At 37.6% G+C, this 23,809-nt stretch overlaps 2 protein-coding genes across 5 annotated transcripts; one reads left to right on the top strand and one right to left on the bottom strand.

Annotated features, from left to right (window-relative positions):
- Window positions 1–2,126: 2,126 nt before the first annotated feature.
- LOC114301296 (double-stranded RNA-binding protein 4) lies at window positions 2,127–14,869 on the bottom strand. 2 transcript variants are annotated; one of them, XM_082873803.1, is made up of 3 exons: window positions 14,196–14,869; window positions 13,253–13,500; window positions 2,127–2,517 (listed from the first exon to the last, which is right to left on the bottom strand). In XM_082873803.1, the coding sequence occupies exons 2-3, from the start codon at window positions 13,481–13,483 to the stop codon at window positions 2,224–2,226; spliced, it is 525 nt and encodes a 174-aa protein (XP_082729929.1). In that variant the 5' UTR covers window positions 13,484–13,500; window positions 14,196–14,869; the 3' UTR covers window positions 2,127–2,223. The 2 variants fall into 2 exon arrangements, with proteins under 2 accessions (XP_082729929.1, XP_082729927.1); XM_082873801.1 differs by having other exon boundaries at window positions 14,526–14,869.
- Window positions 14,870–18,821: 3,952 nt separating this feature from the next.
- Window positions 18,822–23,329, top strand: LOC114301297 (uncharacterized). 3 transcript variants are annotated; one of them, XR_014332338.1, is made up of 5 exons: window positions 18,822–19,794; window positions 22,279–22,315; window positions 22,432–22,756; window positions 22,961–23,010; window positions 23,106–23,329. XR_014332338.1 is itself a non-coding variant. In XM_082873800.1 (3 exons), exons 1-3 carry the CDS (start codon window positions 19,765–19,767, stop codon window positions 22,635–22,637), a joined length of 273 nt encoding a protein of 90 aa, XP_082729926.1. In that variant the 5' UTR covers window positions 18,822–19,764; the 3' UTR covers window positions 22,638–23,329. The 3 variants fall into 3 exon arrangements, 1 of the variants encoding a protein (XP_082729926.1); XR_014332337.1 differs by having other exon boundaries at window positions 22,432–23,010; XM_082873800.1 differs by having other exon boundaries at window positions 22,432–23,329.
- The last annotated feature ends 480 nt before the right edge of the window (window positions 23,330–23,809 follow it).

Genomic DNA, 23,809 nt, shown 5'->3' with positions numbered 1-23,809 from the left:
CAGGAAACATTGTGCAAGAGTTGTTGCACTATTTTGACATCTTCAAAGGCTTCCTTACCACAGTAATATTAAGATGGCATTATGGCACATTTAAGTTGTCGCTTTGTTGAATAATGTGTATATAACTATACATATAATATATATATATATATAGAGAGAGAGAGAGAGAGAGAGAGAGTCAGGTGCCTATAGCCACTTGGTTGCAGATTTTTAAGTTGCTTATAGCTTCCACTTCGGATTTTAGGGGGAGTCCCAAAAAAACATTAAGAGAAGAAAACTTTTTGGGTATAAAATTTGATTTTGGAGATGTTGTAAATATATATATTTTGCAAAAGTTGACAAAAAAATTAACTTTCTAGGCAGCTTAAACAAACATTCAAGTTAACGGAAAATTAGCTTCTCTACAAAGAGATTTAGCTCCGCCTCCTTTGGAAATAAATTTTTTAGTATTTTTTTAAAAGTTTTTTTATTAAAACATGATGTAAAAAAAAAAGTTACTATGTTTGGAAATAATTTTTTGACTTTTTATAAAAAATAATATATATAAAATAAAAATAAGTAAAATGATATTTTTTCCCTTGAAAATTTGCTGGTCAAGTCGTGAGCATGGGACTTCACCTGACATGGGGTTAGGTGGAGTGACCGAGCAGATACATTTTCTAAGATTTATTTAAATTATAAATTACTCTTTGGGATTCTAAAAATTTTATTATATTCTTTAAAGTTTCTAATTTTATTATAAATAAGTCTTTTTATTAATAAATCACTAAGTTAATTAACAGTTTTTAATAATGTTAAAATTTTATTTCAATTATAAGTTAGAAATTCCATTTTTTCAATTAATTCTGTTAAATAAAAAATTTTGGCAAAGAGGTATTTATAATTTTCCAAACCACCGGAGACAATTCGTATTTTAAGCAAATCGGAATGAGTGTATTTGTAATTTATCCTATTTTTTTTTTTTAAAAAAAAATACTCTTCATTGATGTAACTACAATTATATATATATATATATATATAATTAAATATATTTTTTGGCTTTTTTATAAAAATATTTTTTAAAAAAATATTTAAAATTTAGAAAGAAAAAAAAAAGACTCTTCATTGATGTCACTACAGTTATATTTTTTTTGCTTTTTTAGTAAAAAATATTTTTTTTAAAAATACTCTTCATTGATGTAAGGGTGAAACACCAATAAATATCAAAATATGATCTTGTGAACAATTTAGTCCTCCCCTTTTTCTTATAAACCCAAAAGTCTTATTAAAGTGGAAATTAAATAAAAATGTAGTCACTTACATGTTTGGGTTTAATTTTTTAGAGATAAAAGTGATTTCTCAAAATATAAAATCACATATTTGGGCAATTTACACTATAAAAGTTTTGAATTTTTCCTCATTCTAGAACAAATTACACATTACGAACCAAAACCTAAACTCTAATGTAACACTCTAATAACATAACACTTCAATGTAGCACACTAAAAAATTCATTGATGTACTTTTCCCAAACGTAACACTCCAATGTAACACAAAAACACTAAAAAAAACTCCTTAGTGTATTTTTTTTAAATGCAACACTCACAGTTTGAAATTATATATTTGCTCAAAACTTACTAAGGAATATTTATACTCCTTTTGGAATGGTTTGAAGAATCTCACATTTTTTTTTAGTGTTACATTGGAGTGTTACGTTTAGAAAAAGTACACTAAAAAGTTTGTGTGTGTGTGTGTGTGTGTGTGTGTGTGTTTGTTTTACATTAAAGTGTTATAATAAGGAATTATTTTAGAGTATTATATTGAAGTGTTACGTTTGGAAAAAGTACACTAATGAGTTTTTTTGTGTATTACATTAGAATGTTACATTAAGGAATTTTCGTGTGTTACATTAGAATGTTACATTAGAATGTTACATTAAGGTTAGTTTGATGAACCGATTGGAACGGTTTGGTTTGATGTGGTTTGATTGAACTAGGACTTCTTAAACTTTCACTTTTACATGTAATCACTAATTTATATAAAAATATTAAATTAGTTATTTGTTCACCACTTCAAACATATCCAATACATCCATTTAATAAATACTTTTCAAACATATCCAATCCATCCACTTCAAATAACTGATATATAAAGCTAATATGTATACAGAAGTATGCACAATACTGTACTAAAATATACATATACAAAAAGAAAGATAAGCTAACAGAGAGACAATCCATATATCTATGTATTCTGAGCAATGATTTTGTATGTAAGGGCAGAAGGGATAATACCCAAAATTGACAGGACAACTTTCCGTGCTGCCAACTGTTCGGCCTCCTTCTTGTTTTTGCCTGCCTCGCCAGTGTAAGTAACACTATTGAATACCAAAGCAGATACACGAGGTGGAAGCAACCCCACTGACCGAGTTGTGTTGTAAGTGGGTTTCTCCAGATGCATCTTGACTGCATATTCAGAGAGGATAGACTTGCAAAAGACTGGAAATTCATGGAGGATAGACTTGCAAAAGACTGTTTCCTGGATAAATGACAAGAGAAGGAGAAAAAAAAAAGGAGGAAAATGATTCAAATAGTGGCTAAAAAAGAAGAAAGAAAGAAGAAGAAACTTGGAACGCCATAAAAATGAAAAATATAGCCCCCGTCAGTGAAAAATATCTGATTGATTCCCCCGAAAAATATAGCACCAAGTCTTCCTGTAGCACCAATCAATACATTATAAATTACACATCTCAAGTTCCATTCATTCCTTGAGCTATTACAGGTAAAAAATATTACAAATTCAAATAAAGAAGCAATACAGATCATATTTGAAGTTTTGTTACAATCATAGAAAGATTTGTTTGGCTCACCTGCTATGGCGTACCTCTGAATCTATGGAATTGCAAAACATTTAGTAATATTGGAAGATCGTGGGGCGAAGTCATAGGCATAGATGAGGACACATCTAGAATGAGGTCTTTTCAAAGTGGGAAGGTGAGAATTGCTACCAAGTGTATGGAGTCCATAAACACAACAATCACCTTGCGCTGTAAAGGGGTGGATTACCCAGTCAAAGTCTGTGAAGACCAGGTGGTGATTTCAGAGGTGGTTTACAAACAATGCAAATGTTATAGTGTTCAGCCCCAACCAGAAAATTCAAATTCAAATAGTGTGGAACAAGATCAAGAGCAGCAGTCTGCTGTGGGGAGCAAGAAGGATGAAGATGAAGCTGATGTGGAGGGCCACGTTGGAGGCGTACTGGACAGTAGAGGGGCAGAGGTAGAAGGGGGGCCGACGGTAAAACATGATGAACATATAGCTACTAATGGGCGAAATAGGGTGCTAAGTGTGTCTAGGGTGGAGGAGACTATCATGTCTACACGTCAGTCAGACTGTTTGCAGAAGCAACTTGGAGGTGAAGGCAAAGCACGCGGGGCTCAGCCAACCAACTCATTGCAAAATTCTAGTCCAGTTCAAAATGAAGGAAATCAGAATAGTGCAGATGAAATTGCCACTACGGGCTTTATGAGGAGTCTTAGTGGGCCACAAAAAGATGTTCCTGGACTCAATATAGAGGTATTGTTGAGTAAGGCCCATGTCATAGAGTGTGGAAACACAGTGGGTCATAGATTATCTGAGTTAAGTGACCCAATGGATCAGCCAACACAGGTGGGTTCAGGACAAATTAGCATGGGAAAGGAAATCCAAGTTAGAGGGGATAAGGAGTCTCACGGTGGAACAAAGTGCAACTCGGCAGTGGTGGATCATAAGAGGAAAAATATCATTAAAGAGAAACCAAGTGGGATGGCGAAATATCATAGAAAGAAGAAAGGGAACTTACAAATTGGGGTTGATTCAGTTCTGAACTTCAGGAAAAGGGCTATATTCAGGTCGGCAGCTGCAGCTATTTCGTTGTCCATGGCAAGCAAATCGGGTTCGAGACATTTACTCCTTAACGAGGCAGAAGCATCCTTGCAGATTGGGAAGGTACTTGGGCTGCAATGCAAAGGTAAGGAGGAGGAAGTGCTCGGTAAATTGATGGAACTGGAAGCTAAAGATAAGGAGGTGCTGGGTAAAAGGGGTACCAAGGCAGATTAACTGTATCTGCCATGGAGTATTGGAGTATAATCCTTATGTTTGAATGCAGATTTTATCTTGGAACATTAGAGGGCTAGGCAAGTCCATTAAAAGGAGAAAAATTAAAAAATTACTACTTGACAGGAAGGTAGATATGGCATTATTTCAAGAAACAAAGAGACCTGGTATCATTGAGGAGTTTGTCAGATCTTGTTGGCCTGGTGATCAGATGGCATATATGGCTGTGGACTCAGAGGGAGCAGCTGGTGGTTTACTGTGTGTTTGGAATCCACAAGTCTTTCAACTCCTGGATTGCTGCAGCAACAGAAACTTTATAATTTTGTCAGGTACTCTTTTCTCTAGTCTAGCCTGTGTTATTGTTAATGTTTATGGCCCAACTGATGGTGCTAGCAGGAAAAGACTATGGGAAACTCTGAAAAATTTAAAGAAAAGTTTTGTTGCTCCTTGGTGCTTGGGGGGTGATTTCAATGAGGTTAGATATGCTTCTGAGAGGGCGGGCTGTTCTCATAGGAGTGGTGGTATGAAGGACTTTAATGAGTTCATAGATAGTATGGAAGTGTGTGACCTACCAATGTTGGGGAGAAAGTTCACCTGGTGTAACTCACAGGAAGGTGCCAAATGGAGTAGGCTGGACAGGTTTTTCCTCAGCCCAGATTGGTTGCAAAAATTTAATTTGAAATTATGGGGTTTACCAAGAAGGCTCTCGGATCACAGTCCCATTTTATTGATGGAAGATGAGAGAGATTGGGGCCCAAAGCCTTTTAGGTTTCTAAATGCCTGGACCCTTCATCCAAATTTTAAAATTTTTGTGCAGAAAGTTTGGGCTGAATCGCATATTAATGGTTGGGCTGGATTCAAATGTGTAAGAAAACTGAAATTACTTAAATCAGCATTGAAAAGTTGGAACTGTGAGGTTTTTGGTAAGGTGGATTTTAAACTTAAGCAATTGGAGGAGGAGGTACACGATTTGGATCTGGTAGCTGAACAGAGGGCACTTACTGAGGCAGAGAGATCTAGGCTTAGGGAGGTAAAAGGTGAAGCATGGAACTTGAGCAAAATGGTAGAATGGTTATGGTTACAGAAGTCGAGAGCCAACTGGTTGTTAAAAGGGGATAGAAATACTAAATTTTTCCATGTCATGGCATCCACTAGAAGGAATAGAAATACATTGTGCTCTATTGAGGTCAATGGGGCCTTGAAAGAAGATCCGGGGGAAATAAGGTTTGAAGTGCTGAATCATTTTCAGAGGCAGTTTGAAGAGTCATGGTTTGACAGACCATGTTTATCTGGTCCTTTTAAATCCATTGGGGATGAAGTGGTGCGGGTTGCCTTGGAAGCTGAGTTCTCAGAATCTGAAGTAGTGGCAGCTATTAACAACTGTGATGGGAACAAAGCCCCTGGGCCTGATGGTTTTAACCTAATGATGTTCCAGAAGTGTTGGCAAATAATTAAAGGGGATGTGATGCAATTCATGAGAGAGTTCCATACTAACTCTAAGTTGGTTATTGGTATTAATAGCTCTTTTGTAGCTTTGCTTCCGAAGAATGAAAATCCTTCTTCTCTCAGTGATTTCAGGCCTATCAATCTTATTGGATCGTTGTACAAAGTGTTATCCAAAGTATTATCTACTCGACTCAAAATAGTACTACCAAAGATCATCAGTGAAGCTCAATCTGCGTTTATAGGGGGGAGAAGTATTTTGGATGGCATCCTGATTGCTAACGAGATTGTAGATGGCTGGAAAAAGAAGCACAAGAAAGGCATTATTCTAAAGCTAGACTTCGAGAAAGCATATGATTCAATTAACTGGGGGTTTCTCTTTTCCATGTTATCAAATTTTGGGTTTGCCTCAAAATGGATCAAATGGATGAAGGAGTGTGTCTCAACTGCTAAAGTCTCTATCCTAGTAAATGGATCACCTACAGCTGAGTTTAGTCCCCAAAAGGGGCTCAGACAAGGAGACCCTCTATCCCCGTTTCTCTTCAATATTGTAGCTGAGGGCCTTAACATTTTGTTTCATAGAGCTGTCCAGGCTGGGTTGTTAAAGGGCGCATCAGTTGGTTCAAATGGGCTCATTATTACTCACTTACAATTTGCTGATGACACAATTTTGTTTTGTGAGGCAAAAAGAGAGGAGGTGTTGAGTATTAAAAGAATTTTGAGGTGCTTTGAAATTTTGTCTGGATTGAAGATTAATTACCATAAGAGTGTGGTATGTGGGATTGGAATTAACGAAGAGCTCACCACAGATTTTGCTGCCATCCTCAACTGCTTGCATCATAGGCTACCTTTGAAGTATCTTGGGATGCCTTTGGGTGCTAATCCTAGGAGAAAAAGGACTTGGCAACCTGTCATCGATAAATACAAGTTAAAACTAGCTTCTTGGAAGCGAAGGTATCTGTCTTTCGCTGGTCGGGTGACGATGATTAAGTCTGTGCTTTCGTCTCTACTAGTTTTTTATCTATCATTGTTTAGAATGCCTGAAGGAGTAGCCAAGGAGATTGATAGGATCCAGTCTAGATTTCTTTGGGGGGGTGATGAAATTAGAAGGAAAATTCACATGGTAAAATGGGAGGATACCACCCAAAGTAAAAGTACTGGGGGTCTTGGCATCAGAAAGTTGAGAACCATGAATGACTGTCTTCTTCTCAAATGGTGGTGGAGATTTGGGGGAGAATCTGATGCTCTTTGGAAACAAGTAATGCTCAGCAAATATCCACAGTTAAGTGGGTCTCGGTGGCCAGTTCAAGAGATTAATTCCAGATGGTCTATGGTGTGGAGGGATATATTGGGGGTAGCTGTTAAGCGCCCTGAACTGCTGGAATTTTTCAAAGCAAACTCAAGGATCAGTATTGGAGATGGGAGGCTCACAGAATTTTGGATGGACCTATGGCTTGGTAGCGACTGTTTAAAAAATTTATTTCCTCGACTATTCTCTGTGTCTATGCATAAAAGGGAATCACTGGCAATGGTTAAGAGTAGGAGCACTGATAATGAGGATTGGGGGTTGGTTTTCAAAAGAGCTCTGTTCCAATGGGAATTGGATGAACTGAGAAGGTTGAAGGAGCTATTGCGCACTGCCCCAGAGCTTAGGAATGGCGTGGCTGATGGGTTAATTTGGACTGCAGATAAGTCTGGAAGTTTTACTGTTAACTCTGCCTATAAATGGTGTGAATTATCCCCTACTCTGCCTACAAATTTGGAGGATCTCATATGGAGGAATGCTGCCCCTCCGAAAGTGCAATTTCTGGGGTGGTTAGTATGGAAAGGGAGGATCAAGACCACTAGCTATTTGCAAAGGATTGAAGTAATCAGTGCTGCTTCTGATGCTAGTTGTAAATTCTGCAGAAATGAATTAGAGACTGCCACCCATGTGCTACTGCGCTGTCCGTTTAGCTGGCGAGTTTGGTCCAATATCATTGGCTGGTGGGGTGTATCTTGGGTGCAGCCGGGATCACTGACTGGTCTGTTCCAGTGGTGGTCTGGATTTAGATGGAAAAAAAGACTGAAGGTACTATGGAAGTTACTACCTTTGGCTGTGTTTTGGTCTCTATGGAAGCAGAGAAATGAAATCACTTTTGGGGACTCACATATGGATTTTGAAAACCTATGTGAACTTATTAAAACAAGGATCGCATTGTGGTTCAGAGCATACAGTCCTTCTTGCTGCTATTCCGTGAATGATTTGGTGTTAAATTTGCAAAGTGTCAAGTTCTGCATTATGCATTGAGGGCATTATGCCTGATTTGCTGGATTTTGCTTCAGTCTGAATTCTGAATTCTGTGATGCATATAATTTTTGCAGGTTGAGTCTTGCTGGAATTTTGCACTCTAATTCTGCTTCTGGGCTGGGCTGTGCAGAGCTGGGGGTTGTAGTGATAATTGAGTAATTAGGTGCATGCTGGTTCTGATATTTGCTAGTCATAATGGGCCTGCTGCTGGTATCTAATCCAAGGAGAATATCTTGTTTTTGGCTGCTATCCCACCAGATCTTAACGGTGATGAGTGGGCTGAAGCACTAGGTTCAAACAGCTGTTCAAGGCAAGGTGTTTGGCTCTATAGCTCAGAAAATCTGTATCATCCGTCCTGTTTTTGGGGATCTAGTGCCTAAGCTATCTAGTTTTCTGGTTCTTTTCTTACTCTGTTGTGTTAGCTCGTTGGTTTCTCACCAACTTGGAGGTTGGAGCTTGTTTTAGCTCCAAGCTCCACTTTATTGATGTAATTTTCTTTTTCCATCAATAAAGTTTTCCTTTTGCCGATCAAAAAAAAAAATTGAACCAAACAGGAGCTAGCTATAATTGTAAACATCAGAATTAAGCAACAAAATTCTAAGAGACTACAACCAGCTACTTATCTCAACATTTACAAATATTCTATCTTACTAGTAGCAAACTCGGCAAGACATTTTTATTTTTATTTTTTTTTTGAATAAGTAATAATGTTCTCAAGACAATATTGGCAGCAACATAACAAAAAAATGGGGGCATCGGTATGTCCCTCCAAGTCCCATGCCACTTGGTGAATAAAGAAACTACGTTTTTGATGAATAAAAAGTGACTAGAGAAACTACGCAATTGGATAGGGAAGGTGAGTAATTTCGCAACTTTTTACTGTAGACCAAACTTTTATCTCAAAGCACCCGGAAGTAAGAGTGAACTCACTCCACATTTCAAGGCTATCACCTTGTAAGGCAGTGGCCAATCTGTAAAGCAAGAACATATTCCTTAGATTGATACATTCAGGGTACTGTTTATCTCACCCAGAACAGCCCTTGCGCTTTCATTGTTTCTTGTTTAATTACTCCCAAACCCTCGCCACTTTAATATCGTGCTGCAGCCCTTAGAACACGTGTATTTACTAACCATTAAGCCACAAAAATCAATGGCAATAGCACATAAATGCTGCTCTAATCAAATTTGGTCAAACTTGTAAGAATTTTAATCACACTCATCCGGGATCATGCAGCTTTGCCTTACAACGAACAAAGACATAGGGGCTCAGCAATTTAATTGAACAATGACTTGGTTCTACAGGGTCCATAATGAAATATATTTTGATCGCAAGTCAAACAAGAAAAGGCTGGAGAAAGAAACCAGACCACTCGAAAAGGCTATGTTCTGCCTGTGGGATATCATCACCCCATGTGAGGGGTGATCCTCCATGTGTTGCAAGGTTGGCCATGTTAGGAAGCCAACACACATGAGCTGGCCATGTGAAGCCAACACACAAGATAGCTGGCCATGTGCTGGCCAGCCCCTCCATCCACCTCTTCTGTAGTGTATAAATGGAGGCTGAGGGGAGGGTTTGAGAGTGAGAGCAAAGCAAGCCATAGAGAGTGAGATATGTGAGGCGGAGAGACCGTCTCCCTCGGTGTGAGCGAGGGAGACGGGTGAGTGTGTGAGTGAGGAGAGTGTGAGCTCCTCCTCTATTGTAATCTTTCTGTAAATATCTCCATTGTTATAGTGATAACCGGCTACTCTCCCGTGGACGTAGGCATTGAGGCCGAACCACGTTAAATATTGTGTCTCCTTGAGTGTGGGTGTGTTTTTCTGCATGGAATAATTTCTTTAAGGTCTTGGGCGGGATCCCAGATCCCAACAATTGGTATCAGAGCCTCGTTGGTGGCGTTTCGGAACAAAAACAACGTGTTGTTTGAAACTGCCCAGAAATCAAGTTGCTCGAAATCAGGTTTTGAGCACATCAGGAGCAAGGGCTCGAGAAGAGGAGTCCAACCATATAAAGCAGACACCCAAAGAAGTCCCCACGCGCTTCCTGAAGAAGGCGCGTGGGTCCCAGTCGCTGCACGCGCCCCCACGCGCCGTGAAGATAGTCGGCGCGTCGGCCCAGTCTCACGCACGCGCCCCACGCGCGGCTGAAGGAAGAAGGTAAGTGGGGAATGGCGCGTGTAAGGCACGCGCAGGCCACGGGCGCCCCATCAGCAGCCGCGTCATCAGACACGTCAGCATAAGCATGCCAGCCGTACTGCCACGTGGCAGACAGGTCAGCGACACGTGGCAGTCCACGTCAGCGCCACGTGACAGTCTGTCATCGCCACGTCAGCAAGTGGTCGCCATGTGGCAGCACAGTCAGCTGCCACGTCAGCATCCAGAGGAGGGATCCAGTGCTACGCGGCAATGGTGCAGCCGCAGGAGGAAGGATCCAGTGCTTTGCGGCGAAGGTACAGCCGCAGATCTGAGGCGTACAAAATATTTTGGCTAGATCTAAGCCATTTGGAGTCCGTTTTTGGCGATCCAATAGTGGTTTTCAACTATTTGGAGTATTCCGGACACATCCGTACGGTCAGATTTTGGAGACGGAGTTTCTGTAAAAAGAAGGCAGATTAAAGTGGCAGACGGCGTCAAGGGCAGTGTACGAAATATTCTGTTGGTACACGGAATATTCCCTGAACTTCTAAAAATTGCAATTTGGCCCAGAATTTTCAAAAAATTGTGGTGTGGCCCAGCTTTCGGGGATAGTTTTCAGTGAGGTCCCCGGAAATGCAGCGAAGGTTGGTCCTAGCTAAACGGACCGCTCCGGACGCAACCGTAAGGTCAGAATAGTGGAATTCTAAACGGTTTTGAAAGATTTCCAAAACATGGGAGTTTGTCATCTTCAATAGTCGAAGGAAGGTTGCCAGATATTGTGGAACGCTGCGGATTTACTGAATAGGTTAGAATGGGCAGATTCTGACCAGATTGGACAACCAGATACAGATTGAGATAGATTATTGAAGACCAGAAGAGATCAGGCTTGATTAAATGGCAGATCGAGGGAGATCAAGATTGGTCAGGGGAGATCAGAGGATTGCAGAAATGATTATCTCCGGAGTTCGTTGGAGGATCTGGTTCAATCAAAAGAGAAGACCATTCATCGACGGATAGATGATTTGGCAACCAGTACAGGCTCAGAGAAATACTGTGGCTGTTGGAGCTACTGTATACGAGAAGGTACTAATGGTATGTGGACATGTAGAACAATAGTTGCAGAGGAGCATACTAAGCGCAGAAGTACAATTGCAGACGTGCAACAGTGCAAGGGTACGCTAGAGTGTCGTACAGAGGCGCGAGAAGAGTGTGCAGCAACGGGTTGTTGACAGTTCACAGAAACTTCCAGACAGAGAAATTGAGACAGGTAAAACGCAGGAGTGCGTGCCAAGGAGTGGCAAGTCTTATTTCTCTATGGTGGTTTCTTTAGTTCCATGGCAGCAGATGATAGAGTTGATGCAGATCTCTCAAGCAAGCTTGACACAGGGAGACTAGAAGCCATGGGTGCGAGCACTATGCACGGAGTTGTATAGTGGTAACTTGTACAGACCGGTGGAAGTTGTCTTGGCAGAAGGGCTAACTGTCAAACATCAGTACGAACGTACAAGTGAGACAGAACCGAACATCAGGGATTGCAGCACAGACAACGGGCGTATGAGATCGCTGGGAAGTTGTTCTGAAGAGCAGAAAGCAAAGGCTGGTTGTTCAGAAATAAGCTCCGAGCAAGGAAAATTGAGGATGTTGATGTGTCAAACTCTGAAGTTTTCTAGTTGCTCCAGTGTTCATCATGCAAGGAGTTGCACGGTAATGCAAGGGTATCCCGAGCAGGGGGTGCAGGACATCCAATCAGGGGGTGTCGGATATCTTGGTTGCGCAAGTTCAAGCATAGCGTCTCAGTGAAGGCATCTGAGACAGGAAGCGTGGAAGAGATCTGTAGGAGATAGGAGCAGCGGTTCTCTCCAAATCAGAGAGAGGTGTGAGTTGAGTTGAGGATGTAGGATTCCCTCCTCCTCTTGTATCTCTGGTGTATTATCTTTAGCTTTCAAGGGATGCAGCGTCTCAGTGAGAAGATGCAAACTGTGTTTGGGCGTGACAAGATTAGCAGCAATGTGTGCTGTGGATCACCTCACATGGGTTGAGGGGGTGATTTGTGGGATATCATCACCCCATGTGAGGGGTGATCCTCCATGTGTTGCAAGGTTGGCCATGTTAGGCAGCCAACACACATGAGCTGGCTATGTGAAGCCAACACACAAGATAGCTGGCCATGTGCTAGCCAGCCCCTCCATCCACCTCTTCTATAGTGTATAAATGGAGGCTGAGGGGAGGGTTTGAGAGTGAGAGCAAAGCAAGCCACAGAGAGTGAGATATGTGAAGCGGATAGACCGTCTCCCTTGGTGTGAGCGAGGGAGACGGGTGAGTGTGTGAGTGAGGAGAGTGTGAGCTCCTCCTCTATTGTAATCTTTCTGTAAATATCTCCATTGTTATAGTGATAACCGGCTACTCCCCGTGGACGTAGGCATTGAGGCCGAACCACGTTAAATATTGTGTCTCCTTGAGTGTGGGTGTGTTTTTCTGCATGGAATAATTTCTTTAAGGTCTTGGGAGGGATCCCATACGTCGGTGTCTCCTCCTCTATTGTAATCTTTCTGTAAATATCTCCAATGTTATAGTGATAACCGGCTACTCTCCCGTGGACGTAGGCATTGAGGCCGAACCACATTAAATATTGTGTCTCCTTGAGTGTGGGTGTGTTTTTCTGCATGGAATAATTTCTTTAAGGTCTTGGGCGGGATCCCAGATCCCAACATTGCCTACAAGTAGTTGAACCTAGAACTTGAGGATATGCATGTAGAAAGTGATTCAGCCATTTATCATCGGATTATCAGATGTAAAAAGAACAATCAAAACAAGATAAATTATAAAGTCCCAATAATGAGACTATCAAAGACGATGACACGTGAATAAACCAATAATAAATAGACATACTAGGTCCCATAAATTAACCTAGGGTGCTAGGACCTCTTATTTTCTTCCAGCGATGCCTATATAATCCAACGAGAACCTAGATTTCATAATTCATAATTCTTTTGAGACCTTGTTCTAGTGGGATAGAGAAGAAATGTATTTAAAAAATTCCGATTAGGTAATAACTAAAACTAAATCAAAACTCGGCCAAAGGTCAAAATTTGAGTGGCAAGAACTTAAAAGTAAAAACCATAAAAAAGAACATATGAAAGCCTCAAGCTACCAAGCCAATTAATCCTTTTAAAATAACAAGGCAAAACTTGAACTAGTGAGTTGAAATGAGGATGAATCATTGTGTAACACAACACTCCCCTTCACTAAGCGATAATATTAAAATAAAACCTAACTTAGTAAGTTGAAAATTGAAATCATGCATGCCACAAACCTCACGAATAAGTATCTTTTGTGTTATACCATCCAATGCCACCTTGGCAACATCTTGCTCTGCAGCTTTTCGTTGTGAAAATACATCATGAGATGTATATGATGCTCCATCCACCCGGACAGTGGACCTAAACCTTGGCTCATGTGGAACTCCTCCTTCATTAATTGTTTCATAAACTGAGAGTGGAATGGATGATTTTTTAGTGTACTCTTGCAAACGGTTCTTGTACATTGCGAGTTCCGGAGGATCTAGCAATATTAAGGAAAACATATTATCACAAAATGCACCTCAACCTCCCAATGAATAGTTTGTTTTCAAGTATTGGCATCTGTAAACTAATTTCAAAATGTGCATGACCAAGAAATTAGAACCTTTCAAGTACAACGATGAGCAACCATATGCAAACTTTTTTGTCATTCACACAACAGCTCTAAGGAAGTTCAACTAAGTAACCCAGAACATTCAGTACACACGGTTCAGTTGGGTCAGTTCGGGTTTACCCCTGAACTGTCAACTGGCTGCCAACATTCGGATGGATAAAATGTCAACCTGATTCGACACAAACCCCTTTTGAAACCGTCTACTTATGCTATTCGGTTTCACAGTCAGTATATGTTCGAGTATCGGGTTGGACCTCACTCAAATGCAAGAATCTCATTAGATCTACCAATTTGATAAACAAGAACGAAAAAAAAAATAAAAAATTGAAACAAATTTATCACTTCCCTTCAGCATAGATCTATTAATTTGGTAAACACAAATAAAAGAAAATCAAAAAATTTGAAACAAGATCTCGTAACCTAATATTATATTTAGGGTTTTCGTTGGACTTCCTTAGAGCTGTGAGAGAGAGAGAGAGTGTACGAGTTTTAGAGAGAGAGGGTTTTCATTGGACTTCCTTAGACCATCGCATGAGGTAAATGGAGAGAATTAGGCATTTTACCTATTGAAGCTGCATTTCTAGGACTCCAAATGGTGAGGCATTTTGCCCCTTCTCGTTTTGGCTCTCCACATGTAGCCAGCCTCCATTGCTAGGCAAAGTGTGTTCCCGCTAGGTCACTCTCTTTCCCTTTCTCTTTCTCTCTCTTTCTCCCTTTCCCATTCTTCCCCATCAACGATCTCTGTCAACCCACCTCCTGCCCCTTCCATGATTCATACCCAGATTTCTCCCCATATTACCATACTAACGCCATTGCCATAACCCTTTTCAAGTGCAGAATTTAAAAATCAATTAAACAATTTCGAGAGAGAGAGAGAGAGAGAGAGTTGTGACCATTCAACGACGCTGGAGACGTAGATGGCCCAGGTGGGCAAAGAGAGGGAATTTCGGGGTTCATAGAGCGGCAAAGAAGAAGAACGCATCATCAATGGATGCTCGGCAGCAGAGGCGGGTTCCACTACTAGGGTGAGGGCAAACCTAGCAGCACCCGAAAGAGAAGCAGCCATGGCTTTGTTGTTCTTGAATATACTGTAAATGATGGTTTTTGAGGAATGGGTTCGTTGAATTGGGTGAGAAACAATACCAATCTCATTGAATTTTTGAAGAGGAAAGGGTCTTTGAGGAGCCAGTAAAGGTCGCTGCTGCCATGACTCTGAGTGAGGTGTGTGTGTGTGTGTGTGTGTGTGAAGCAATGACCCCCAATACAATTTGAGGACCCATTTCTCAATCAAATACACGCCATAAATAAATAAATAAAAGTGATTAAATTTTTTTTATATATATTAAAAATAAAAGATAAAAATCAGAGGAAATCACAAATACATTACTTAAAATTTATTTAAAATACGATTTGATTCCTATTATTTTAAAATTACTCTTTGGAATTGATAGGAAATTATTCTATTTTTCTCTTATAATAGTTTTCTTTTCAAAATTAATGTTTATAATAATTTTTTTTTAAAAAAATTAGTTAAATTAGTTTGATTGGTTAGCTAAAATAAAGAGTATGATTGGAGTGTACACTAGCTAAACTAGATAGACAAAATAGAGAAGGTAGTTTTCTGTGTATTTTGATGAGCTATTTTAGAGAGTATGGTTGGAGATGCTCTTAGAGCAGTAAGAGAGAGAGAGAGTTAGAGAGAGAGAGAGAGTACCTGCAGCACCAGTGTAAGAGAGAGAGAAAGCGAGTCGAAAATTTGAAGAAGTGGTGAGAGATTTGAAGTGGTGGGACGTAGTCGTATATGTCTTTTGAGTGATGTCATTAATGAGACAGGCTAGCATGCGCGTGGTGAGTAGAGTTTTGCTCGTGCTTGCTTTTTTTTTTTTCTTTTTTAATCCTTTGGGTTCAAAAAGGATAAAATAAATTTTTTAATCTAATAAAATATCATATTTAAATTATAATCATTTTATTTTTTTTATAAAAGTTAAAAAAATTATTCCAAATAAAATTTTTTAATCCCAAATTAAAATAATTAAAAAGACAAAAAATTAATCCATATTCCAAACGAATCCTAATTAATGAATTGCACGCTCTCTCAGCAGCAACAATGATTTAGACCACTGAAAAATACACCACTAATAGCACTAATGCATTGGAAATGGTAAAAAAAAAAAGAAAAAAAAAAGAAACAAGGTATAGAAAGTGGGCGGGGTCCACTGCCACATCATTAGTACTTCTTCTAGTGCTCCATTTCTAATGCTCCCAAGCATTTTTCCTCTCAGCAGCAGCTTAATCAAACTTTTCCCAACAGTTGTTAAAAAAAAACTTTTTCCAAAAAATAGAGAGATGACAGAGAGCTCTAAGAGTAGAGTATTAAATTGAGCTCTATTTATGTGACAATGAAAAAAAAAAAAAGAAAACAAAGAAGGCCAAAATATCACATCAATAAGTGAATCACATCCATTATAGTTCATTTAAAACTCTTAATTTAGAACTCTTAGGCTCCGTTTGGTTAGGGTTTCAAATTATAGTTTCACCCATTGATTTGAGTGTATTGTTTGTTTTGAGCTTTTAAATCATAATTTTATACCCATTTTTCAAAACTCAATTCAAAACATAATTATTACATTTCAAAACTCAAAACCCAACACATAATTCAAAATTCTTTTCAAAACTCAATTCAAATCAATATTTTAATTTTTTAAATATTCTAAATTTTTTAAAAATATTTTAATTTTGTTAAGATTTTTAATATTTTAATATTTAAAAATGTTACGATTTTTTAAATTTTAAAATTTTTTGAATATTTTTAAATATTTTAATTTCAAAATATTACGATTTTAATTTTTTAAATTTTAAAATATTTTATAAAAATAAATTCAAAGTCTATTTTATAAAAATATTTTTAAATATTTTAATTTTTTTTGTTATATATTTAGTTACGATTTGAGTGTAGAGTTATAAAAGGAGTATGCAGTTTCGAGTTGTGTGTTTGGTTTTGAGTTTTAAAAATAATTTTTTAATTGAGTTTTGTTTTATGTGTTTGGTTACGATTTGAGTGTATAGTTGTTTTTAAATTTAAAATATTAACATTTTAAATTATTTAAATTTTTTGAATATTTAAATTATTTAAATTTTTACGATTTAAATTTTTTGAATATTTATTTTGAAAAAAAAAATTATTTCCTTTGTAGTATTTTCAATTAAAAAATTGATTAATATTATTTTCTGTTAATAATAAATTTTTTTAATTGAATTTTAAAAACAGTTTGGTTATGAGTGTTGATCAGAATTTTCAATAGTATGAAAGTAGTGTGTTTTGTTATGAGTTATAACAATTTGAATTAAGTTTTGAAAACCCTTTCTAAAACTCATAACCAAACAAATTTTCTTACTTCACGTTTCAAATCAAACTTTCAAAACTCAATTCTACACTCAATTCAACACTCTCTTCAAAAATCATAACCAAACAAATTTTCTATACTCAAATCATAATTCCACAACTCACAAATTTAAAATACAACTCATACTCTCAAATCATGTTTACAAAACTCTACCAAACGCAACCTTAAATATTTTTGAAAAATAAATAAATAAATCAATCAAAAGTTTCTCTAATATGTAACCAGCTGGTTAATTAGGGTTGATTTCAAAATTTATTTTTTTATAAAATAATAAAGAGAATGCAATTGATTTCTGTAGTTCATTTTTTAACAATGATTTAGACCTCTAAAAAGAGAGCTTTAATAGAGCATTAATTTGTCTTTTTCTTCCTCATATTTTGCCTTTTACCTCACTTTTTTTTCTTTTTTTTTTTTTGTTATGTGGCCAGCTCATTAGACCTGCTGCAGTGCAGCTCTAATTAGAGCTCTGCAGCACTGCTCTTCATTTTTAGTAGTTTTTTTTTTTTATACTAATAACTTGTTTGGGAAATTGCATTCTCTCTCAGTAGCAGCTTAATCAAACTTTTCCCAACGAATAAATAAATAAATAAATCAAAAGTTTCTTTAATAAGTAACCACCTGGTCAATTAGGGATCATTTCAAAATTTATTTATTTTTATAAAATAATAGAGAGAATGCAATTGATTTCTATAGTGCATTTAGTATTTTTTTAAACTAATAGCTCATTTGGAAAGATGAGGTTTGGGATTTTTTTAGTTAAAATAGTCAAAAAATAAATATATAAAATATAACATCCAACTCGTAATCATTACCTTCTTTCTCTTACAAAAAATCAAAAAAGTCAAAAATTCCTTTCCAAACGAGATTTTTTAACCCTAAGCTAAAATAACCAAAAAATCAATCCACTTCCCAAACGAACCCTAAAATAGAGAGTTACCAAACCAAACCTTAATTGATTATTTGGGGATAAATGGGTCAATTAATTTTGAAAATTTATTAAATATTTTAAAAATATGTTATGAGATATTATTTACATAATATTTTAAATAAATAAAAATTATAATATATAATAAGTGATTTAATTTTTATCTCTTAACTATTTAATAAAAAACTATATAATCAGCCAAAACATGTTCCACAAATGAAATGATGAACTTATGTACATCATTCTATTTAATCATCTGAAAAGTGTATTAAATTGTGTGTCGATTAATTCAATAGGCAAAACTATATCCTATAAAGTAAGCAACAAAACAATTTCGTCTCATTTTGCACACCTCTCTCTCAAAATATTTTATAGTGTATGTGAATTTTATTTGCTATTATTGCACACTCACAATAAACTTCAAGACGGGATTACAAAAAAAAGAAAAAACAAAAAAAAACAAACGCTTAGAATAATCGATATGGGGTGAGTGTTGTATCGTATTGATCATATTAGTATCATATTAGTCTGTATCTAAATTACTTCACTAGTAATTCAACTTGTTTATTTTTTAATATTGTGTCATATCGTTTTTAATTTTGTATTGAGTTCATGTTAATATCTAATGTCAAAAAATTTACCCTCATTCGAAATACCAAATGTACGTGACATTAACACCCACCACCAAAGCCCCCCCCAAACTAACTGCCCCACTGAGAAACGCACCCACTGAGAATCCATTGCAACTTAATACACCCAAGGCCAATCTCTGAGCACCCATTGCAAGATCAGAACACTACAACCACCTAACCGATACACCCATGAAACAAAACTTCTACTCCGATCTAAACTCCACACACCCACCCCCCCTCCAAACTAACTGCCCCACTGAGAAACGCACCCACTGAGAATCCATTGCAACTTAATACACCCAAGGCCAATCTCTGAGCACCCATTGCAAGATCAGAACACTACAACCACCTAACCGATACACCCATGAAACAAAACTTCTACTCCGATCTAAACTCCACACACCCACTGCATAAGCTCCACTGGTAACAACCCAAACACTGAAAAAGGATCCTCCTGATGCAGAACACCCACTCCACACACCCATTGCACACTGTTTTACATCTAAGTATTTCCATCTTTTAAAAATCTCTCCTTATCCTTAAGCTCCATCTCAATAATCTTATCAACCACACCCTCTGCTTGACCACAGAAATTAATTCCCAGATCTTTCCCTAATTGGACAGTGGCCTGCGCTTCCTTGAGGAGATAGGTATGCATGCTTGATTCGCCCTCGGACAGCTCAGAATGTGCAAGGGCCACTGCTGCTGGCCTGAAAATAACGGACTTGGATGGAAGCCTACCGATAGCTGCAGATTGATGACCATAGAGACGAGCAAACCGAGAAAAACCTTCCATCCGAACCTTCTTTTTCCCAGCTTTCTTGGCAGACCTATCTGGGTTGAGGAAGGAAGCAGGACAGAGAACAGGGCCTTCAACATGTAAGCTCCTAGTGCTTGACCCATTCGAACCAACAGTTAAAAGAGGCCCATTTGGCATACGAACAGGACCATGCACAATATGATCATTATTCGGAGGGCCCAAGGCAACCTCCAGATTAATTCCAGGCCCAAATGCATCTATAGATCCGCTGAGACTTTTGAACAAGCCAGTTGCAGAAGCATGCTCAACACACCTCAGTGAATATAGTCATTACTCTTTGGGCAGGGTGCACACTCCTCCATTTTCACAGCCTAACCTCGCATTTGTGACTATTCGGGTAGTGCCAAGCTAATGAATCTGCTTGAGATGAACTTGGAAAAGGTTAGTTTTAGCCAAACAATAATTAATCTAGTAGACTCAAAATAAAAAGATAAAATTAAAAAAAAAAAAACATTCAAAGGTTTAAATGTTAATCAAATTTATGTTGAGACTGACCCACACTACACCAAGTCTAAATAAATTCTTGATACTTTTCCAGTTACATAATTTTTCTATTAACCAAATCTATTCCAATAAAAATTGTAAATTATTATAACAATCACTACAAGAAAAGTAGGTATAAAACACGGAACTTTTTGCGACGGTACGGCGTGTATACCGTCGTAAAAAGTGATCTTTTGCGACGGCATATGAAGCCGTCTCAAATAATGTTTTCTGCGACGGTAGTTTCCCCGTCGCTAATAAGCACATAACAAAAAAGTCTCTTAAATACAGAAGTATTCGCGACGCACTGTGTACCGTCGCAAAAATATTTTCTTTTGAGACAGGTGAAATTTACCATCGCAAATAGTGGGCATTTGTGACGGGAGTTCTCTGTCGCAAAAAAAAAAACCCTTATTAAAACGGCGTCGTTTTAATGAATGGATTTGATCATTTGTGAAGGTTTTTCTATACCGTTGCAAATAGTACTGAAAAATTTCATCTCCCTCCTTCAGCCGAAATGGCACTCGATCAAAATCCCCAAAATCCCTAACACCTTTCTCCCTCAAAACCTCCAAAATCCCTAACACCATTCTCCATCAAAACCCCCAAAATCCCTAAATCGAGTTCATGTATCAGAATCACAGAGACGAGTTCGAGTTCCCAAAGCGACAGCGATCTCTCTCTCTCTCGACGAGCGACAGCTAGCGGTGTTCGAGTTCACCGACGATCACAGCGACGACGGCGAGTGTTCACCGACGATCTCTCTCTCGACGAGCGACGACGGCTAGCGGTGGTGCGGCAATGGCGTATTACGATATCTCTCTCTTGCGCGAGCTCAGTCAATATGCTCACACACACACACACACACTGATATATATATATATATATAATTTTCTTCCCCTGTATGCTGATAACTGGTGACATATGTTAACACATTGATTCTGTTCGTGGTACATGATGATTCATGTCGGTTTTCACTTCTTACATAGTTACAAAAACATGTCTTTGTTTGGATGGTCCATGAGAAGGAATCTATACAATTTGGGATTGATTAAATCATATTCTTGAAAGAATATCATGTGGCCAGTATTGCTATGCGCTTGTGGACTCCCTAATTCCCTAACACATAACAAGTGGAAGTTAGTCATTTTAAAATTTAATTTTTTGTTTAGGATTATTTTATTCATTCCAAAGTTCTTTTCAAGAATAGAAACTGGGAGAGTTACATGTTAGGGATGAAGGTGAGAGGCCATTGTGCTTACTGAAGAGAATAGATATTTGATGTCCATGGGGTCTTAATTTTTAAATTCTCTCTATGCTATCATGGACAAAATTCAGAGGTTTGACAAACCTCTGAAATTGAAATAAATGAGCCTTGATTGTCAACTTAGGTATTCTTCTCAGGGAAATGCCTAACGGAGCAGCTTTGTGTAAGATCTTTATATTGTGTGGGGGACTTTGGCATCTGTCTCTGTTTTACGAAACAGTATCGGGATGTGTATCCATATTAGTGATACGGTATATGTTGGCCGATATTGGAGAGTGATGGACAATGACCTATATGATATGTAATGTTACAAATTACAATCGATATTTAAAACCCTTTCTCAAGAATTCTTTTGCAAATACAGTTCACAATCCTTTGAAAGTGAAATAAATGAGCCTTGCATGCTAATAATATTGTCTTTTATTTATCAAAAAAAAAAAAAATGAGCCTTACATGCCAACTAAGATATTCTTCTCACGAAAACACCTAATGGACCAGCTTTGTGCAACATCTTTATATTGTGTAGGAGACTTTGGCATCTGTTTCAAGATTTCTTTTGCAAATACTGTTGATTAAACCTCTGGAATTTAAATAAATAAGCATTGCATGTCAACTCAGATATTCTTCTCAAGAAAACACCTAATGGACCAACTTTGTGTACCGTCTTTATATTTTGTGTGGGAGACTTTGGTATGTGTCTCAAGAGTTCTTTTGCAAAATATAGTTGATCACATTTTGTCTTTGTTAATTTGAGGTATCATACCAACTCTTGCAATGATATGTAGCCAATCTTGATGGAAGTTTTTAGAAACCAATTTGTTTAACACAGTTGCATTTTACAATATTTACATTAGCATTAGTCTTTTTATATGCCATACAGTTTCTGAACATCCCTATTCCTAACCTTAGCGAGAACATGATAGGAGCTATTTCCACGCATTCAATGGGTTTGAAGGCCCTAAGATCCTAGATCAAGTTATCCTTGATGCCCTGCTTTTTGGGGGCCTCCTCTGAATTACCTGCTATTTTTTGTGGGCCGCAAGTTGGCCAATCATGAGTATTTTATTCTTAAGCATTTGATACAAACTTCAATTTCTTTTTTTCTAATATCGTAGATGATGGTGAAGTCTTTTGAGGTGACTGAGTTACCAGGTACATAGTTAATATTTTACATTATGTTTGTGTGGTCAGCGTGTACTTTTTTCTTGCTTTCTGTTGTTTTGATGTGGGCTTTACTGTGCTTTGATATCTTCTCTATGGGTTTGCAGTTAGATCTGCAAAGTTCATTGCGCGCAAACAATGGGTTGTTGCTGGTGCTGATGACATGTATATTCGTGTTTACAACTACAATACAATGGATAAGGTCAAAGTATTTGAGGCGCACACGGATTATATTAGGTGTGTGGCTGTTCATCCTACGCTTCCATATGTGCTGTCATTGTCTGATGACATGCTTATAAAGCTTTGGGATTGAGAGAAGGGCTGGGTGTGTACTCAAATTTTTTAGGGTCATTCTCATTATGTTATGCAAGTGACATTAATCCGAAAGACACCAACACATTTGCAAGTGCATCTCTTGATCGCACTATAAAGGTATGAATCGGATTGTCTATTACTAACTTGTAAACTACAATTTCATATAATTTGGCATAAAGCACATGGACACATTGATAAATTTGTTTTTGTTTTCCCTTTTTTCTTTTTTCTTTTTTCAAACTTGGAATCTTGGCTCTCCTGACCCAAATTTTACATTGGATGCCCATTTGAAAGGGGTAAATTGTGTTGATTACTTCACAGGTGGTGATAAGCCTTATCTTATAACCAGTTCTGATGATCATACTGCAAAGGTTTGCTGCCTGTTTTCCTTTTTCTTCTTCTTCTTTGTTGGGTTCATGTACATGTACAATGTGAAAATATTTTTGGCTATATTCTATGAAAACAGGTGTGGGACTATCAAACCAAAAGTTGTGTCCAGACACTAGACGGGCACACCCACAATGTTTCAGCTGTTTATTTTCACCCTGAACTTCCCATTGTAATTACTGGTTTTGAGGATGGTACTATTCGTATATGGCATGCTACCATGTATCGAGAAGTTTTGTGGTCAAACTATGTTAATACCAAAATTTTAAGTTATAAACTTGCTCCAACCCTTGCTTTTTATAATTGTTGTCATGTGAGACATGAATTTATTTAATGGCACTTTAGGTGATTATTTTATAGAGTGGCATCTTTGCTTTGTCTACTCTCATGGACAGTTACTGCAGTCATCATATTTCAATTTATTAAACCTTTTGTTCACTAAGTTACTTGTTAGGTTGACTTTGAATTGGCTCGTGTACTTTTGAAGTTAAAGTGTAAATGATATTAATCTCATGGTATCTATAGTTTTCAAATGAAATGGCAAAGTTGTAAAGGCATTTTCAGGATCTATTTCTAGCCCTATCCCTGTCCTTCTCTTATCTCTGTTTCAATGCTCTATTTTATTAGTTCTCTGGATGTCCTCCAAGTCTCTATATCATTGTTTGTATGTACATATGTATAGTAGGTTAAATAAATGTTAAGTTTTTCTTGAGGATGTGGTACTTATCTCTTCTCCCAAGGCTCTGTATAATTCTATTCAGATATCCTTATTGAGACTTTTTG

Source organism: Camellia sinensis, chromosome 6, assembly GCF_055761805.1.
Source record: "Camellia sinensis isolate YWXY chromosome 6, ASM5576180v1, whole genome shotgun sequence".
In the NCBI taxonomy this organism is placed as follows: domain Eukaryota; kingdom Viridiplantae; phylum Streptophyta; class Magnoliopsida; order Ericales; family Theaceae; genus Camellia; species Camellia sinensis.
The sequence above is the reverse complement of the archived record's forward strand: the minus strand, read 5'-3'. Positions and strand labels throughout refer to the sequence as shown.

Bases quoted from the DNA above. Each gene is read 5' to 3' on its own strand.
- LOC114301297 (XM_082873800.1), top strand. From the start codon at position 19,765: ATGAATCTGCTTGAGATGAACTTGGAAAAG. The intron at 19,795-22,278 runs GTTAGTTTTAGC...CTAATATCGTAG, and splicing joins TTGAGATGAACTTGGAAAAG to ATGATGGTGAAGTCTTTTGA. The intron at 22,316-22,431 runs GTACATAGTTAA...ATGGGTTTGCAG, and splicing joins TGAGGTGACTGAGTTACCAG to TTAGATCTGCAAAGTTCATT.
- LOC114301296 (XM_082873801.1), bottom strand. From the start codon at position 14,589: ATGAACCCCGAAATTCCCTCTCTTTGCCCACCTGGGCCATCTACGTCT. The intron at 13,501-14,525 runs GTCACAACTCTC...TAATATTGCTAG, and splicing joins GTCTCCAGCGTCGTTGAATG to ATCCTCCGGAACTCGCAATG. The intron at 2,518-13,252 runs GTTTGTGGCATG...TCATTTATCCAG, and splicing joins AAAAGATACTTATTCGTGAG to GAAACAGTCTTTTGCAAGTC.